The following is a 19,895-nucleotide window of genomic DNA, read 5'->3' on the forward strand; positions in this document are numbered from 1 at the left end:
CAACACAGACTCTGGACTACATAAACAAACATGCAAGACATACTGCAGTCATATTAAATCATAATTATGCTTCATTGCAGGGGGTTGTTATGTTGCTATGGTGCTGTAACTTGTGTCAGCAGTGTGAGCCAAAAAATACCAGTCTGACAGTGAACATAACACACCATCATCCTACGACATAAAGAGATGTAATCCTGCTGGCACAAACCTGCAGCATTACATCCCCAAATGGGAATTATCCTGTAACTGACTTTATCCTTAAAACCATCACAGCTTTGCATACACCGTAAAAAAAAAATCCTAAAAAAACAGTAATATTCCAGCAGCTGGGGTGCCAAAACAATACCAAAAAATAACTTTCCCATGAAAATACAGTTATTTTCAGTAATGACAATACAGTTTGTTGCCCTAATTTCACATGGGATTTTGGCTTCTTCAACATTAAATTAGGAACATTTTAATGTGATTAAACAATGAAATTACCTATAAACAAGGTCAATGAATGTGGCAATATGAATAATAATACTTAAATGTACAGAAATATGCAGTTAACAGTTGGTTTAAATAATAATGGATTGCATTCATATAGAGCTTTTTGAGACCTTCAAAGCGCTTTACAATTCCCGTCTGGCCATCACCAGTAGGTGAAGCGTCATGCCCAAGGACACAATGACCGAGAGTGTCTGAGCCGGGGCTCGAACCGGCAACCTTCTGATTACAAGGTGAACTGCCAACTCTTGAGCCACGATCGCCCCAAATAACAATAATAATAATAATAATTTGATGTAAAAAAAGTTTATAAGAATCATTTTATATATCTAAATATGCATGTGTACAGACAAATACATTTAACAAACAAGAAAATTATGTTTTATTACATTTACAGTGATTTTACATTAATTTGCATTTGAAATGTGAAATCACAGTCTATTTATGTAAATTGAATGATATTCTAGAAAAACAGTACAAAACTGTAAAATACACAGTAAAATACTTTTGTATTACATGTCATGCACATGCACAGCATCTATTACATGTATTATCCTAAAAGTATGCTAAGGAAACATGAGAGATAGATTTTACTACATTCAAAATTATCTTAAGAGTTTAAAATTCACAATTTTGTCATCTTAGTAGAACCTTAAATGCCATGCACATTCTCTATTAGGTATCGACATGCTAAGCTATTATGTCCAAGCTATTCTTATACGTCGTTTACAATATGGCAGACAGAGATATCATACTGTTACACCAAGGAGGTCAACTCAAACTAATTATTTGGGTGTCTGAAAATGCAGAGAGATGAGTAAGAAGATTTATTTTATATTAAGAAGATTTACCCTCATGTCCGTCTGGTGAATATGAATATAAATGAATGCAGCTGGTCTGGTTAGCTTTGTGTTAGCAGAGTGTACTTATTGGTGAGTTCTCACCATTTTGAGGTCTGATATTGTCCTACCCAGCGGAGCACTTTTTGAAAATCATGATCTGCAGTCTTTTGTGTGGTGCCTCCTGTTTCGCTTCTGTGAAGGTCTCAAAGGCAATGTTGCAGATTATTGTCTAGATTGGAAGGTAAGTGTGCAGAAACTCACTGTGGTCCCTTATCTGCAGGAGGGGAGTGGATGTACTAGAAATGGAAAATTTATAATGCAAAAACTTCTTCAGAGCTTCTCTGTTTCACAAAAAACAAAATAACTGAGATGACACATATGTTATGTGTTGCTCCAGTGGTCCACTAATAATTGCGGCTTCACTGTGTGGTGCAGATTGATGATCTGTTTATGCCTCTGACAGCACTGTGGTGCATACAGTTAGGTTCAGATAGTCATCTGCTGCCAATATATTCACATTATTTCAACAGACTTCATGTATTTGATGCATAAAGGCTTCTTTATCTTACGCTCAACTCTATCCAGTTCTACAGACTTTAAACCAGACACTGGATGAGAGGTCACCCCAAACATGTACAGGGAGTGCAGAATTATTAGGCAAATGAGTATTTTGTCCACATCATCCTCTTCATGCATGTTGTCTTACTCCAAGCTGTATAGGCTCGAAAGCCTACTATCAATTAAGCATATTAGGTGATGTGCATCTCTGTAATGAGAAGGGGTGTGGTCTAATGACATCAACACTCTATATCAGGTGTGCATAATTATTAGGCAACGTCCTTTCCTTTGGCAAAATGGGTCAAAAGAAGGACTTGACAGGCTCAGAAAAGTCAAAAACAGTGAGATATCTTGCAGAGGGATGCAGCAGTCTCAAAATTGCAAAGCTTCTGAAGCATGATCATCGAACAATCAAGCGTTTCATTCAAAATAGTCAACAGGGTCGCAAGAAGCGTGTGGAAAAACCAAGGCGCCAAATAACTGCCCATGAACTGAGAAAAGTCAAGCGTGCAGCTGCCAAGATGCCACTTGCCACCAGTTTGGCCATATTTCAGAGCTGCAACATCACTGGAGTGCCCAAAAGCACAAGGTGTGCAATACTCAGAGACATGGCCAAGGTAAGAAAGGCTGAAAGACGACCACCACTGAACAAGACACACAAGCTGAAACGTCAAGACTGGGCCAAGAAATATCTCAAGACTGGTTTTTCTAAGGTTTTATGGACTGATGAAATGAGAGTGAGTCTTGATGGGCCAGATGGATGGGCCCGTGGCTGGATTGGTAAAGGGCATAGAGCTCCAGTCCGACTCAGACGCCAGCAAGGTGGAGGTGGAGTACTGGTTTGGGCTGGTATCATCAAAGATGAGCTTGTGGGGCCTTTTCGGGTTGAGGATGGAGTCAAGCTCAACTCCCAGTCCTACTGCCTGTTTCTGGAAGACACCTTCTTCAAGCAGTGGTACAGGAAGAAGTCTGCATCCTTCAAGAAAAACGTGATTTTCATGCAGGACAATGCTCCGTCACACGCGTCCAAGTACTCCACAGCGTGGCTGGCAAGAAAGGGTATAAAAGAAGAAAAACTAATGACATGGCCTCCTTGTTCACCTGATCTGAACCCCATTGAGAACCTGTGGTCCATCATCAAATGTGAGATTTACAAGGAGGGAAAACAGTACACCTCTCTGAACAGTGTCTGGGAGGCTGTGGTTGCTGCTGCACGCAATGTTGATGGTGAACAGATCAAAACACTGACAGAATCCATGGATGGCAGGCTTTTGAGTGTCCTTGCAAAGAAAGGTGGCTATATTGGTCGCTGATTTGTTTTTGTTTTGTTTTTGAATGTCAGAAATGTATATTTGTGAATGTGGAGATGTTATATTGGTTTCACTGGTAAAAATAAATAATTGAAATGGGTATATATTTGTTTTTTGTTAAGTTGCCTAATAATTATGCACAGTAATAGTCACCTGCACACACAGATATCCCCCTAAAATAGCTAAAACTAAAAACAAACTAAAAACTACTTCCAAAAACATTCAGCTTTGATATTAATGAGTTTTTTGGGTTCATTGAGAACATGGTTGTTGTTCAATAATAAAATTATTCCTCAAAAATACAACTTGCCTAATAATTCTGCACTCCCTGTATTGTCACATCAAGGAGCCACTTCATAATCACCAGTTAACCGGACAAGCAAGTCTTTGGACAGGTTAAAACGTAGAGCCTTCATACTGTGAGGCATCTGACACAAGCACAGGTTCAGGTCAGTTTTAGTTATATAGTACCAAATTACAACCACACTCACCTCAAGGTGCTTTAAAGTGTAAGATAAAGAAAATACAATAATACAAAGAAAACCCCAACAGTCAGAAAAAACCTATGAGCAAGCATTTGGCAACAGTGGGAAGAAACATTACGAAACCTCTGGTGGAACCAGGATCAGGGAGGGGCGAACCATCCACCGCGACTGGTTGGGAGGGAGACAGGCAGTGGCGGCTGGCCCATAGGGGGCGCTCGGGCTCCGCCCCCCCAAATGTGGAGGAGTAAAAATATATATTCATCAAAAATTCATCAATGATAGTTTTACTATGTGTGTGCCCATATACAGCCAGGCGTATTTTAACATTTTCACCAGCTGACTCATTAAAGTTCAACCAACAAACGGTGTTTTTCTTCTTCTGGGGCGCTCGTCAAAGCGCCCTTGATATGCAGCGAAATAGCCTATCATTAAATGGTTGCCAGGGGAAAATAATAAATATTTGACCTATCAGCGTCGCTGAATTAAATGGTTTGGGGGCGCTTAAAATTGCGCCCCTGCAGAAAACGCGCGAAGATTTGCTGTTCTAGAATTTTACCTCAGTCAGTAGCCTAAGTGAGCTATAAGGTCAGAGAGAGACGATGGCAGCGGTATTGTTAACGGTTGAGGCACAGCCTCCCCCAAATTCGGTTAGATCGCACATTCACCGAAACTGTAAGTCTTCTTAACATCCTCATCACCACACCAATGACAACATCAGAATCGGAGAGGTGTTTCTCTACTTTAAAGAGGATAAAAACTTTCCTGAGAAACAATATGGCTCAGGATCGGCTCAACGCTCTGGCTATGCTGTCCATAGAGAAAAAACTCACACAAGAACTTCCTGATTTCAACACCAGGGTCATCGAGAAATTTGCCACTCAGAAAGACAGACGAGCAAAGTTCTTGTACAAATAAGAACCCTTAACCATATTTACTCTCTTTCTCCATCCCTCTCTCTTTCTCTCTTTAGCCCACCCCCCCAATCAGTTTACAGTTGTTGTTTTCAATAGTTATTTTTCATTCATTCATTCAAAAAAAAAAAAAAATCTGTTCATGTTCATTTTTACAAATCTATACAAATGGCCAGAATATGGTTGTTCATTTTAAATTTAAATTAAAATTGTGTTGTTTGATGTACTCATTAAATGGGTCATTTTAGTCGATATCATAAAAAATTGCCCCCCCTGAGATTTTTTTCAGGAGCCGCCACTGGAGACAGGACAAAAGACACACAGTTGAACTGAGGCAGAGATTAATAATAATAATAATAACTAATAATTAAATGCAAAGTGATGCATAAACCCAGATTGAAAAGAGTTGGATGAAGAAGAAACACTCAGTGAATCATGGGACGCTCCCAGCATGCTAGTTCTATTTCAGCATAACAGCAGGAGGGTTCAGGGATGCCTCATCCAGCCCTAATTATTAGCTTTATCAAAACGGTCATTTTTAATGGTGTTAAAGATAGAGTGAGTGTCTGTCTACTGAATCATCAAGCTAGTGTGGGAGAAATATGCTCTCTCATTCTAGTCCCGAACAATAGGCTTTTAATGTCTTGTTGATATACAAGTCAGAGAGAAGCCACTGCTGACCTTGGCCAAATGGCCTTGGTCCCTGTTGATGCAATGACTATACCTTTATCAAGGTCCTCACGTGATCGGGAGTCTACACCACTGTATTGTACAGCTATGCGTTATATTGGCTGTAACTATTGTCATAGTTGATTCCAAGGTAAATTAACTGTAATTTACTGTATCCAGCACTTTTTATACTATCAGCCTCATCCACAGGCAGATTTTTACACACACTGATGCATCCATGCAAATCCAGGTGGACGCATCAGGTCGTGTTTTTGGGTCAGAAAGGGGAGATGGAATTGCCAACCCCATGAACAGCTGACAACTCGCGCTAAATACTGTTGCGCTACTACTTTACATCTGCATCTCTGGAAGATCATTTCTGTATGAAGAAAAACTGGTCTAACCAAACTTTAACGATACTTGACACGTCATATTGAAACAAAGAATCTCAATGACATGAAACAGCTTTTACAAAACTAATCCTATTAGAATGCCAGCTCTTTTTTTGTCTTTTTTGTGTACTTCCTGTTAACATACCTGCTGGCACTTGCTTTGTTTCTCTGTGTTGTGCGCATATGTCACGTTCCTTTCACTTCATCAGAGATGGGAGAGATGTCACAACTGAGTCAACCATGTTGCAGGAATAGCAGTTGAAAAACAAAACAGGCTATTAGCTCATCACTACCACTGCCTGGAGTACAATGCAATGCCTTTTTTCGCTTTGTACTTTAAAACACCACAACAGTACATTCGTGGATAGAGCCTGGTCGATGCTTTTTTTTTTTTTTTTTTTAGCAAATCACAAGTAAACCACGGTGGCAGTACAGATTACAAGCTCTAATGTTTTACATACTACTCATAGCATGGTATCGATTTGGACTGTGAAGTCAGGGTAGACTGCAGTAATACACTGTATTACATAAAATTGCACGCAGCCATCCCAGCAAAGATGCCCTCTTGGGGCCCATGTGGAGCTACTGTGAACAGGCCTACATTACACAGTGGGCAACCCACTGTGTAATGTAGAGCCTAGGTCCAGATTGGCCCCAGTGGGGCAGCTCATGGCATGGGCTGAATGTCGGTTGCTCACACTAAGCAGACAGGGACCCATTATAAATGTGCAGCATGTCCACAGTATACCTACATTAGAGGAGTGGGCTGCCCTACCCCAGTGCGGTCCCCTGATGTGCCTCATGGTATGTTAGTACCACCAGTTAGAATGCAGTGTGGACCAGAATGTTGCTCAAAAAACAAAAACAAAAAAGCTGCTGCCATTTTCACAAGGAGATGAAGCATCAGGTAACTCCACATATTAGATTTGGCACATTTTTACACTAGCCCCAAGGGATTTCTGTCTACTCCAAGGCTTAAAACAGGGATCTTTCACGTGTTAAGCAAATGTGTAAAACTGCTACATCATCTAAAAGAAGGAAAGAAAGAAAACAACCCTTAAATCCTATCAAAAACATCTGTCTGACTTAGAAAATGAAATAAAGCCTGATAACTTTCCAAGGTACCAACAAATGATGGTATGGTACAGTTTAATGGCTCAAAGTAGCAAAGCTGAAGCCTAGAGACATTTATTGACTTCAGCTGCAGTGTCTAGACACCTGTCAATCAAAGCAGCCATGAACCAAACTCCATTATCCAAAAGCCCACCCCATTCCAGCTCTCCATAGGCATTCTTTATTTTTTGTTTTTTTCGTACCAGGCTGTAAACATACTTTTTAGAGCAGTAAAAAGTAAAGCTGACACGGGACTTTTTATTGACTGACTCACTTTTGTGGTGCCAGCCTCAGGTGACTGGTTGGTGTATAGGTGTGATTGGTTGTGCAATCCTCTCAGCAGCTGTAGTTTGCAGGACTTCATGCAATGCCATGATTAAACCCCTTGAATCTCTGTTTTCAGTGATTTGTTTTGGTCACAGTCAGTTTGAATTTGATCATGTGAAAAATGGTCTTGGTTGCAGGTGGAGACAAGACTGACTTGTTCTTGGCTTCTGCCACAGTGAAATGCTTTGCCTAGGATGTCTTTAAAGTGGGCTAATTCTCACATTTTTATCCGCATAAATGAAACCAGCTGATTAATAAGCACTAAAAATACTCTGAACACCAATCACACTGTGAAAAAAAATGTCTGTGTAAATCTCTGCTAGACTTTGTTGACAGTGAAAGTTTAGTATCTTTGACCTAATTTCACTGGGCCAGAGCACGCAGCTGACTTCAAAAGTGCGAGAGCAAGGGTATGCTGGAGTTTCTATATGAGGGGTGTGTCTGCTGTACTTAGAAATGAATGTGATAAGAGAGACGGAAACCTGCCAAACTGTTGTAGATGTTTAATTTGTTAGAGGCAGTAAAAACCTCTTTCATAAACAACACCTTAAATGACTGTGCGTGTTTATTTCCGGTGGACATTAGACCTTTGATGAAATGTAACTACAAGCCTATCTCGATTCACTCTCCACCATGACTGCTATCAGCTCCATCTGTTCTCTGGTATTTCTGCCAGCTATAGGGGCTCCAACAGCTGTGCTGTAACTCCCAAACACCGGATGGCACTTAAATCAGCATTGGAAGCAAGCTTGGGGAGTTGTCCAGGAAGAGTTGCTGGGCTTTGGATCCTCCCACTTTTCCAACCAGTTTGTGTTCAGCTGCTGTAGGTCCTAATAATGCCACTGGAGGTCAGCAGAGCACAACCACATTTAAATTAATAAACATAATTCAGTAAGTCACATGTTCACAGACCTCTGCATACTCAGCAAGAGACTTAAAATTGAAGGTGCAATGATGTGACTATTCTAAATGTGTGCACACATACACACTTTGTAAGGGCTGCAGTAGAAAAGTATGTGATCTGGAAGGCAGTTCTAAATCTTTACATTAAATACATGATTTTTACAGTACTAGGCCTGTATGTCCTTAACTTTATTCCTGTTTAACGCTGGTTCATATTTGATCTGCTATATTTGAGAAGAAAATATTTTACTTTTTGTTTTTCACCAGTGATACTTAACATAGAGCCAGTAGGTAAATCAGAACTTTGAATCCTTTTAAATTCAATTCTTCTTCTTTCAGCTGTTCCCTTTAGTGGTCGCCACAGCAGCTCATCTGCTTTCATCTCACTGTGTACCTAGCCTCCTCCTCTGTCACGCCAACCCTCCACATGTCATCCTTCGTCACATCCATAATTCTTCTCTGAGTTATTCTTTTTTTCCTCCTACCTGGTAGCTCCATATTCAACACATACACATATATAATTATACATCATATATAATAGTTATAATTTTCGGTCATTTAATTTTATATCTGTTACTTACTTTGGTGTCGCATGGCTTTGGGAGGGGTCTTTATCAATAGAAAAACATAGAAACTTATCAAAATACAGTTGAAATTTATGCCCTCCTTCCTACTTTCCAAAGCCATCCAGTGGCCTGGGTTGTGGAGTCTTTGCCTGGCTGATTCTGGCCTGCTGACCTTGTGTTTGAAACACCTGATCTAGGCATAGACTGGTACAGGTGTCATTCTCTAAGTTACTTTTTCTAGCTGTTGTGTGAAGATATTTTCTAAAACAAGTTGAAATCTAGTGAGAAGGCAGGCAGTTGTGATTGAAACAGCAAAGATTTTCCCTCTCACACAGCTTTTATTTGTATTTTATCCTCAGTGCCGTGGAGGTGTGTCCTATACATTGGTTTCCTCGGAAGATTTTTGGCTTATCAGATCAAGACAAAGAGCAAATGTTCACTGAAAGCAGAGTACCTCTGGGGTTTAGACAATCTCATCTTTCATTTAGAGTTCCATAAACAGAAAATGAACCCTGTCCACCTGGCTTTATGGATAATGTGAATAAAATTCCTTCATCGTTGTTGATGATAGCTCATTTCACCCCCTTGATCCTGTGTGTCTTATCCAATGAAACTGCTGCTTGAACTGGTTAACTTACTGCTAGAATTGATAAGCCATATGTAAATTACTAATCAGCCATTCCAGTTTTATCTGAGGCCCCACACTGCTAACAAATAAAAAAAACAAGAAAATGTGGGTACTGCAGGATCAAGATTTTTTTTTATTAGTCCTTTATTTATCCAGGTAAAAAAATATCATTGAGATTAAAAATCTAATTTCCAAGAGAGACCTGGCATCAAGAACTTGATGCCAGAACACTGTGACTTGGCCTACGTGCCTCAAGTAGTCAGTTACTCACTGGCAATAACATTAAAGCACACACACACAAAAAAAAAAAAAATATAGCAAAATGTTTTCGAACCAAATCTCAGAAAACTACATTGTTTTATTAAGTGCTTACAGCATGACCCTCACATATTCTCCACATTCCTGATGCACCGACTGTCTCTTTTGAGATTTTCTACACCATTACGCTCTTGCTCAAAGTTTCTCTTGCCTTCTTTCTCCTGAGGCTCTTGAGAGTTTACAGCCTTCCCTTGAGCATGTATTGTTCTCAAAAACAGGCCAATAGAATCTGTATAACAGAAAGTCTGTATAATGGTCTTTGTTATTCCTCTTGCTATCATTTGATACAGCTGTATTGATTTGTATATCCACATTAGTGTTGGCTCAAGTAAACACTGTGTAACAATGTGATGTAGTTTCCATGTATTAAATGTTTGGTTTTTTTTCTGGCCTTGAGCCGACAGACTGTTGTGTGATTTGGCAAATGGAGACCTTTCCTGACCTTTCTCTTAAATGTAACAGCCAAAGGGACAATTTATACCTGGACTGGACTTTCTGTAAAAACCAAAGAATGTGAAGATTATGTTCACTATCAAGGCCTGGACTTAATGTCTTATTTATGTTCACAGTCCCAGTGGTGTGAAGACTGTAATTAAAGTGTCATGGTCCTGGGTCGTTGACCCAGCATTTTGTGTTTCATTTTGGTTTCATCTTGTGTTTGGTGTTTATTCTGAATTTGTATTAGTTCTTTGGGTTTGGTTGTTGTGTTTATTATCCCTACCCGTGTCTTCCCTCTGTGCTCCGTTCGGGTCCCTGCATTTGGTGTTGTAAAACAGTCTGTGTGTTTCCGGTTTTACTTTGTAGGTCTGCTTCTCATTATGTCCATTAGTGTCAGCTGTGTCAACCCCTGTGTGTCATCTCCTCATTACCTAGTGTGTATTTATAGTGTGTGTTGGCTTCTGCTTGTTGTCAGATTGTCTGTGTTTATTCTCCATGGTCCTCTGCATCTCTCTCTCTGTCTCTCTCTCTGGCTCTCTCTCTGGCTCTCTCTCTCGCTCTCTCTCTCTCTCGCTCTCTCTCGCTCTCTGTCTAGCCGTCCTCATCTGCCACCTCTGAGTTTCTCCCGCTGACCTTATGTCCCAGGTTTGTTTGTTAGTTTCACCCAGTTTAGGTTTATGTTCAGTTCTGCCCTCACCTCTGTTATTTTCAGTGTAAATAAACTTCCCCTCGCATCTCCACCGCCGTCTGCATTTTGGGTCCTCATTTATTCTACCACATGACTGCTGCCTCAGCCGCGACATAAAGTTAGCTTAAAAATGTAGAGCACTAATGTCAAGCAGTCCTAGTGCTCCTAAACTCCACATGAGGTTAAGAACTAAAAGCTGAATTGCCTTCAGATTTTGTTTTCTTGGAATAAGAGATTAAACTTGGGTTGCATTGGGTTTTCTGCATTAGCAGCGGGTAAGTTGCTGTTAGATCACATTAAAACCAATTTTATCAGGTGGTGCCCATCAAGCTAAATGGGAATGTGTCCAACATAATGGAAAATGCTGGCAGTGAATTTGATTCATGGAACAATCTTAGTTTGGTTAATTCAAATCTTACCTTTATGAAACAAAAGTTAAACGAATAAAGAAAAAAGGAATAAACCCTAAACCAGATTAGCAATCTGCAGGTGTTTCACACCGAGAACAAACAAGTAAATGCAGGAAGAAGTTGCTGTGTTCTGGCATACTGGATTACAATTTACATTAATTTTATGGCTGACTGTTTGTGTACGCTGCACATCTGTGGCAACCTGCTACATCCCAGAATGCAAAGCATACCTGGCATTGGGAAGGCATTTAGTCTTTTGGAATTGGACTGAGGCCACCTTCTCTAAAGGTCTTCTTGGCCCTGTGGTTTTGGTGCACACTTAAGTCCAATTACCGTCTTCACACCTGCCCACGTGAATCACACCAAGGTGGAAGACAAACCAGAGGTAGATTTAAATGAACCAGATAGTTACTACTACTAATGTAACACAGCCGTCGGTCCGTGAACTCCTATTATTAAACCTTAAGATGAACATTTTTTCATTACCGTTTTGATGTTTTAAAAACAGACATGGTGGAGCGAGGGATCTGCAGAAACCATATGCTCATTGGTTAATAACTTGTCAGTTAAGAGTCAGTGAGCATATCACTGACAATTAGGGTGATCAAAATATACAAAATGGATAATTTCTTAATCAGTATGACCAAAAATGAGTCACTGAAGCCATGAATTTGTGAGAGAATTCTGTTGCTATTGCCCCCTGGTGGCCTTTAAAAGGAATTCAGGCTTACAGGCACTTCTGCATTAGCTTCTCTTTTGAGACGCTGAAGCTACGCCCATCTTTTATATACAGTCTTGGTATTGAAACGCAAACTTGCTGGTAGAAACTTCTCAAGTATATATAGATTTTTTCTCAGCTGCTTTGTTTGATGAAGTTCGCCAAATAATATACTAAATATTTGCATACTTAGGCATTTATTAATGCTCTTTCTGCTGTGCCTGGATTGTGTCCAGTGCTATGTAATTTATTTATTTATTTTCATTTTCACAATTTACAGTGCACGCTACTCTGTTTTTTGTCAGACTTGAAATAGCCGAAATACCTTCACACTACGGAACTTCTATGGCTCTTCCGTTCGACAATCTCTCCGGCATTGGAACCATCATCTGTTTTCTCTTCGGTAACCTTCGGTCACGCTCGGTTGATTTTTCTAGTCGGCACACTCATTTCCTCCATTACCCGGGCGGTAGGGTGGCTGGCTGCTTCCCAAACAAATAAACATGTGCGGCTTGGCACTTGTGCTGTACGTAACAAGTCACGTGACGTGACGCTGCGGCTGTGATTGGTTCAGCTCTGCACTCCGATGCACAATAGCAGTCACTTCTACTCATAATACACATAATAGTCAGATACAGCAGGAATTTACTGTTAGTGAAAACCAGAGATGGGCAGTAACACGTTACTTGTAACGCGTTACTGTAATCTGATTACCTTTTTCAAGTAACGAGTAAAGTAAGGGATTACTATTGCAAAAACGGTAATTAGATTACCGTTACTTTCCCGTAGGAACGCTGCGTTACTAAAACCGTGATTTTTTGCGAGAATGTCTCACGACAGTGACCTAAGCGAGTGTGCCGTTAGTGACACGCCTTTAGTGACAACAGCTGTGTGCAGATCAACAATGGATCACATATCGATTGTGGGAGAGAGTATGAGCGTGCAGCGTTTAAAGCGTGGAAGTACTGACCTTACTTTGAGTTTGATTCCATAAAAAGTGACAAAAACATTAGTGTCCATCGTGCGTGGGAAGAAAACTTCTTTTTACAGCGAAAAAACCCCTAAACTTCCAAGCAAGCACGGAGTGCAAAATGACGTAATGGGAAATTCACAGAGAAACTCGCGGATTCTTCAACTGACCGCGGCACACCTGCACCAGGGTAAACCTCCGCCTACCACAGTCCTGCTTTACTGGTGAAAATAGAGCAACAGGACCGCTAGTCTTTGACTTTATTTATTTTCTGCTGTGTTTTACTTGCATCTATTTGAAAGAGTGAGTGTAAACACTAAAAATATTTTATTTTATGTGCTGGAATGTGTAGAAAATAGGTTTAAATCTTAAACTAATTTATTCAAGTCAGAGAATGTTGCATATAATTAAATTTTTGCTTGATGCATAAAGTTAAAAGATTAAAACTGATAAAACAAGTTAAAAAAAAGAGACTTTTCCATTTGATTACATTTTGTATGATGGATTATATAGAAAAAGTAGAATTGGGCTGAAAGATCTATCGCTTTATCACCTCTTCAGGTTGTAAATCGTGTTTTAAAAAAGTAACTAAGTAATTAATTACTTTTGAAAATAAGTAATCAGTAAAGTAACGGGATTACTTTTTGGGGGAAGTAATCAGTAATTAGTTACTGAAACACGTAGGACGAGACTGTCAGCAGTAAGAAAGAGTCTGCTGCGTTCTGACAAAAGATCTAAAGATTCTTTACCACTGTGGATTACACAACTGAGGAAAGGTGGCATGCAAGTGACACTGGCTTGTTCATTCCTAGAAAAAATTCATTTCGAAAGATTTTTGTGCAACTTTCTGAAGGTTAACTTTTGTTTTCTTTGAAGCTTCGATGAGCTGATGTGGGAACTTCAAAAATGTGCAAAAAATGAGTCAAAATTGAGACTACAAGGTGAACTCATAGAAGATCCTTTTTTCCATTTGTCTTTTGGAGTAATAGCTCACATTTTGAGTAATCTATTTTGTAGAAACGGGTACAGAATTGGTTGTTTATCTCCTCAGTGGCTACTTTTTGATGAACGGGAAAAGAAGAGGTGAATTTGATACACAAGTTGATCCAAAAAACTGGCAATTATATCGTAACTACTCTTTTTCTCGTTCAGCTGCATGTTGAATAGCTGTGAGGACCACTCTTGTGACTCTTAATGTAGTGCAGGAATAATAGCAGGTTCCAGTGATATTTAAAGTTTATGTTGCCAAGCGCGTGTCCTCGAAACTCCACACGATAGTGTGTCTTTGAAGGTTGTGCGACTGTATGATGAACGACATTGTCGTGTCACATGCATGCGGCATTAAGGCAGGTGACTCTCTGACTTTCAGGTTACTTGCGCACAAGGTTGTTCTGAAGTGGAATCAGTATAAGAGAAAAAAGATTCATAATAAAACACTGCCTTCAAGAAATCGTCTTTTATTGTGTCTGACAATCGGTGTTTATGTTTGTGTGTAGGGTTTGTGCATGATACAGAGAGTGCGATGTGAGGAAGAAAATGTTCCAGATGATCTGAAGAAATAAATACATTCATGCATAAAATACAGACACTTCAATTTTTTTTAACAATTTATTTCCATGCTCTGAATTTTCTTGTCCGTGGAACACCCCTCCACCCCCACCCTCTTCGTGGTATCTGCACCAAGGACCAGAACCAAAGACAGCGCCACGTTTATACGTGAGCTGCGTCAGGAAGCTTCTTGGAGAGATGAGGCGCACTGACAAAATCTCAAAGCAACACAACAAGCTCGTGAAGAACTGTGTCGCCTGTGCGCACAGAAACATTTTATTTGTTTTTGTTTCGCAGAAAACTCGCACATAGAGCCAAATACAAAGATTATTTCAGTGGTGCGAGTCATTTGGATTTGATCATGACTTAAACACTCTCGTGGATAAAAGTTAATTAAAAAATGTCTGGAGAATTTAGCGACACTGCTTATGAAGGCTCGCCAGGGATTGTCTATGCTGCTTCCTTTAACTTGAGCTATGTTTTCAACACGACCAACAGCTCGTACGAGGACTACCTCCACCTGCCAGACTCTGAGAAAGCTGACTCTGTGGGAGATGGAGCCGCTGTTGTAAGGATTATCATCTCGATCATTTACTCTCTGGTTTGCGCGCTGGGTCTGGTTGGAAACTTGCTGGTCTTGTACTTAATGAAGTCTAAACATGTGTGGAAAAAATCCTCCATCAACCTTTTCGTAACTAGTTTGGCGGTGACTGACTTCCAGTTCGTCCTGACTCTGCCCTTCTGGGCTGTGGAAAACGCTTTGGACTTCACTTGGCTTTTCGGCAAAGCGATGTGCAAGATAGTGTCCTATGTGACGGCAATGAACATGTACGCCAGCGTTTTTTTCCTGACCGCCATGAGCGTGGCGAGGTACTGGTCACTCGCGTCTGCCCTGAAAGGCAGGCGGAGGCGGGCTCACTGCTGTTCCGCGCGGTCCATCACCGTTATCATCTGGGTTTTCGCCGTCTCCGCCGCTCTGCCGCACGCGGTTTTCTCCACGACGGTGACAGTTTCCAACGAGGACCTGTGCCTCGTCAAATTCCCGGAAACCAACGGATCGGCGCAGTTTTGGCTCGCGCTCTATCACTCTCAAAAAGTGTTGCTTGGCTTCGTGGTGCCTCTGGGCATCATCTCAGCCTGCTACCTGCTCCTTTTGCGCTTCATCACCTCCAAAAACATCAACACCTCGAGCGCCAAGCAACGCGCCAAAGTCACAAAGTCCGTCACCATAGTGGTCTTGTCCTTCTTTCTGTGCTGGCTGCCCAACCAGGCTCTCACAGCCTGGGGCATCCTCGTGAAACTCAACGTGGTTCACTTCAGTTACGAGTACTACAGCATGCAAGTGTACGTGTTCCCCGTGTCCGTGTGCCTTGCGCACTCCAACAGCTGCCTGAATCCCATCCTGTACTGTCTTATGAGGCGGGAGTTCAGAAAAGCGCTGAAAAAACTCTTCTGGCGGATGACCTCGCCGACTCTGACCACCTTAAGACCGATCACAGCCACCACAAAGCCGGAGGCGGACGAGCAAGGGCAGGTCCTGGTTCCCGTGTGCGCACCCGAGGAGCCCGCAGTGGTGTTTTATCCTCCCGGGGAAGTGATTTACAATGACAGGCGAGACCTACCCCAGAACAGCGCTTAATCTAAGGCACGTTTTAAATCCTCTGTGATGTTGTATTCATACACATTTACATCAATCAGGTCAGTTTTGTTTGCCTCACAGCTGTCCAAGTTGGAGGAGGAAAAACGTCAAACAGAAGCGCTTATGACTCATGTTTGTCCACAGAAATGCTACTTTGGCTTCACCCTGGTTGAGATTTTAAAAAGCCAACTTACTGGCGTTCTTACCTATAAGAAAATACGCATATTTTAATAAGGTGTCAAAACATATATTAAATGTGCAGGTAAGGTGCATCAACAAAATGTGAGACATTTACTCATCTTCGCCCCGTCCTTATCTTGAATGACATTTAGTTGTTAAATGCCACTATAATGTTACAGAGAATGTTTCACAGACCTGTGCTGATTGTGTGTGTGTGTGTGTGTGTGTGTGTGTGTGTGTGTGTGTGTGTGTGTGTGTTGGGGGGGGAGGGGGGTCCACGGAGGGCTGCATAGGCTGATGTTTTGAACTGTGGGAGGCAAAGTTTGATTGATGCATATGGAGAAGAGGTGTTATAATTAAGTATGACGGACACTGCATATATTTGTTGCTACTGCAGAATTTACTGAATTTTAAAAATAAATTAAATGGGAGATTCATTTTTATTTAGCTGCTTTTTGTTTTGATTTTCTTTTTTGCAATTTGATGAATTTAGAAAAACGTGCTTTTAAAAGTGTTTTCATTTCAAGCTCCATTATTTAGAAATCAAAATACAAACGTATACCTTTACATGCCAAAATGAGAGTGACCACAACCTATCACAGAATGAGTAATAATTCCTCTAAAAACACCACCCCACTCAACCCCACCACTTGTGACTGCTAGATGGGAGCACATAATCAGATCTCATTTACTCACATCCATTCGCTGAGAGGGCAGCGATGACTTTCAATAAACAGAGAGCAAAGTTCTCAGTAAATATAAATCGAATTTAAAAGCAGTCAAAAATGGCATTTCACTGACAGCTTCAGTCTCCTCCCTCTCCTCCCTTTCTCACGTGTTAATGATGCAGTGTGAGCAGAATAAAATCCTCCCTGAAAAGCTATTTATGTGACCACATTGAACCCCCCCCCTCCCCCCCAAAAAAATAAATAATAATAATACAGTCAATTAAGTGCTTAAGACCATTTAAAGACTCATTTGGTTAATATGCCTCCAGAGCCTTCAGTTCGTCGTCTGTTCAAGCTGTGAGCCCATGACAGAAAACAGTGACAGAAAAAGAAACAAAAACACCGAAATACTAACAGGTGTCTTGCAAACCCACAAAAATAACCAACATTATGGAATGAAGAGAATATATATACACATGGCAACAGGCTAATCTAGTGAAGTGAATGCCAAACAGCTCCAGGACCTCGGTTTTAAATTAGTACACCAGAGAAATGATTCATGTGGGTGTTCAATCTGAAACCCACAGTGCACGCACACATATCATGGGACCTGTGGAATGTAAGTAAAATCCCCTTTGATGGAAGTAATAAAAAATGACTTGAATTAAAATCATGATTAGAAATTTTAATGTAATATTCATTGCTCAGAAAGCGATCTAATATCTCCTCCTCACATGGGTCTGGATGTAAAGGACATTGATGCAAATATGATTAGATAATCTGCAAAGGCTTTTTTGTTGTGAACTCTATTTATCTTATTCACTCAATTGGCTATAAATGTGCAACACCAATTTCAAAAGTTGGGACATTGTGCAAAATGTAAATAACAGCAGAATGCAGTAATTTGTAGAGCCATATTTTATTCGCAGTAGAACGCAGAAGACATAATAAACTGAGGAAAACTTGTCTGCATCAAACACATGTCTAAAAAGTTGCCACAGTGTGGCATCCTCTCTTCTTTTCACATCAGTCTATAAACAGCTGGGAACTGAGGAGAGTAGTTGGGAGAGGGATGCTGCTCCATTCCTGGCTCTTCTTTGTCATATTTTCCATTTCATGTTGCATTAAATGTTCTCAACCGGTGAAAGGTCTGACTGCAGACAGCTCAGTTCAGTGTCTGGACTCTACTATGATCAATTCTGTTGTAATACATGCAGGGTGTGGTTTTACACTGTCTCGCTGAAATACATGAGAACCTCGCTGAAAAAGATGTCACCTGTCACTCTAAAAGCTTTCATCAATGATGGTGTCTTTTCAGATCCGCCAATTTCATAGGTACTAATGCACCTTAATTCCATCAGAGATGCAGACTTTTTAAATGAGCACTGATGGGAGCACTGAACAGTTTTCCACTTTGCCTCAGTCTAATTCAAATCAACTTTTCTGATTTTATGAATCTTTTTGATGATATTATAGACCAGGAATGTCAAACTCATTTTGCATCCAAGGCCATGTACGGCCAGACCAGTGAAACCAGTAAATTTTAGTATAAGAAAAAGAAGTGCAATTTCACCAGTTTTTGTCCACGTGGAACTTTTCCTAAGACGCTCATTTTATACCCACTCAGGCTACAGACCTGTTGCAAATGAACCTAGTTAGTTTATTATGTTTCTCCAACCGTTTCTTTTTAGCACCAAATGTTTTTCAAGCGTTTTATTTTTATTGCCCAGCTTTTTTGAGACATGCTGTTGTTATCAAATCCCAAGATGAACTAATGTTTCGCTTGAATGTTTTCTCAGTTCAAACACTTGACATGTTTTCTATGTTCTATTGTGAATAAAATCTGGATTTATGGGATTTGCAGATCCTTTTTTATTTACATTCTTCCCAACTTTTTTGGAATTACCTCAAATCTGTGAAATACTGCGTTTGTGTAGGTTTCAGATGTAGCAACTTTCCAGTTATTATATTTCACTAGCTGGGCTCACGTCCTCATTTTTAGGTTTTAGTAGGTAAAGGTGAACGCTTGGACATGAATTGAGCTGCGGTCTGGGGAAGGCCCCGAAGGGGGTAACCTATATAGATGACAACCGGAAGACGCGGGTTTGGAGGCGTGGCCCCGCTCCTGAAATTCCAATACATAATCTCCAAATACATATAGGAAGTGGGTAAAATAAGTATTTAATATGTCACCAATTTGCCAAGTAAATATATTTCTAAAGATTCTCCCCAGATGTTGGTGACAATCCAATCCACACATGCAATGAAATTAAACCATAGATGTCGATAAATTATGTTTGATAATGAGAAATGACACAGAGAAAAAGTACTGAGCAAGCTTGATGAAATGTATTTAATACTTTCTAGATGACAACTTAATTTTCTTTCTCGGAAACCATTTGAGAATTTCCTTGGCTGTGCTTTTGGGATTACTGTCTTGAAACGGGAGACGTCCACCTTCGTTTCATCTTCATCATCCTGCTAGATGGCAGCATATTTTTATCAAGAACGTCTCAGTGCGTTTTCCGTTCATTCGTCCAGTTCATTCACGTATGCTGAAAATCAGCCCCACACCGGGGATGTTCCCACCTCCAAACTACACTGTTGGCTAGAATCAGAGCTTTGGGGGGTGCTGAGCACCCAGAGAGCTGCCCATCCAGGCAAGAAAAACTTTACTCGTCATGATGAGCCTTCTTCCCTGTCTCTGTCAGTCCCTGCATCCTTAAATGTCTCCAGTTTCCTGAGTTCCCTCTGACTGTCTCCTTAGTGCATTTAAACCCCCGTTCCTCCCTGTCCTCATCGTCTGTTGTCTTCATCTCCATTATCAGTCATCATAATTTTACCATCTCTGTGCAAGTCTGCAAATTTCTTTATTAAATCATAAGATTCTTAAATTCATCAAGTCTCTCTGTGCCTGGGTCCTCGTCACAAAACATGACATCACTGTTTTGTACATTTTAACACAATTTAATCCCACATTTGTGCAAGAAAAGCTAAACACTTTTTTGACCAGTCTGTAACAAAACCATCAAATCTGATAAAGGTTATTTAAATGCTGCTAAAGAAGAATGGATTGGAATTTAAAAACAAAAAAACAAAAACTGATGATGAAAATGATTCTCATA

General features: G+C 40.4%; 1 protein-coding gene across 1 annotated transcript; it reads left to right on the forward strand.

Moving 5' to 3' along the window:
* Window positions 1–14,438: 14,438 nt before the first annotated feature.
* rxfp3 (relaxin family peptide receptor 3) lies at window positions 14,439–16,257 on the forward strand. The gene has a single exon (XM_080875627.1). The coding sequence runs from the start codon at window positions 14,684–14,686 to the stop codon at window positions 15,920–15,922; it is 1,239 nt and encodes a 412-aa protein (XP_080731753.1). The 5' UTR covers window positions 14,439–14,683; the 3' UTR covers window positions 15,923–16,257.
* The last annotated feature ends 3,638 nt before the right edge of the window (window positions 16,258–19,895 follow it).

Source organism: Rhamphochromis sp. 'chilingali' (assembly GCF_963969265.1).
Source record: "Rhamphochromis sp. 'chilingali' genome assembly, chromosome: 2".
NCBI lineage: Eukaryota > Metazoa > Chordata > Actinopteri > Cichliformes > Cichlidae > Rhamphochromis > Rhamphochromis sp. 'chilingali'.

What these genes read in the sequence shown, in the direction of transcription:
- rxfp3 (XM_080875627.1), top strand. Translation starts at nt 14,684, where the DNA reads ATGTCTGGAGAATTTAGCGACACTGCTTATGAAGGCTCGCCAGGGATT.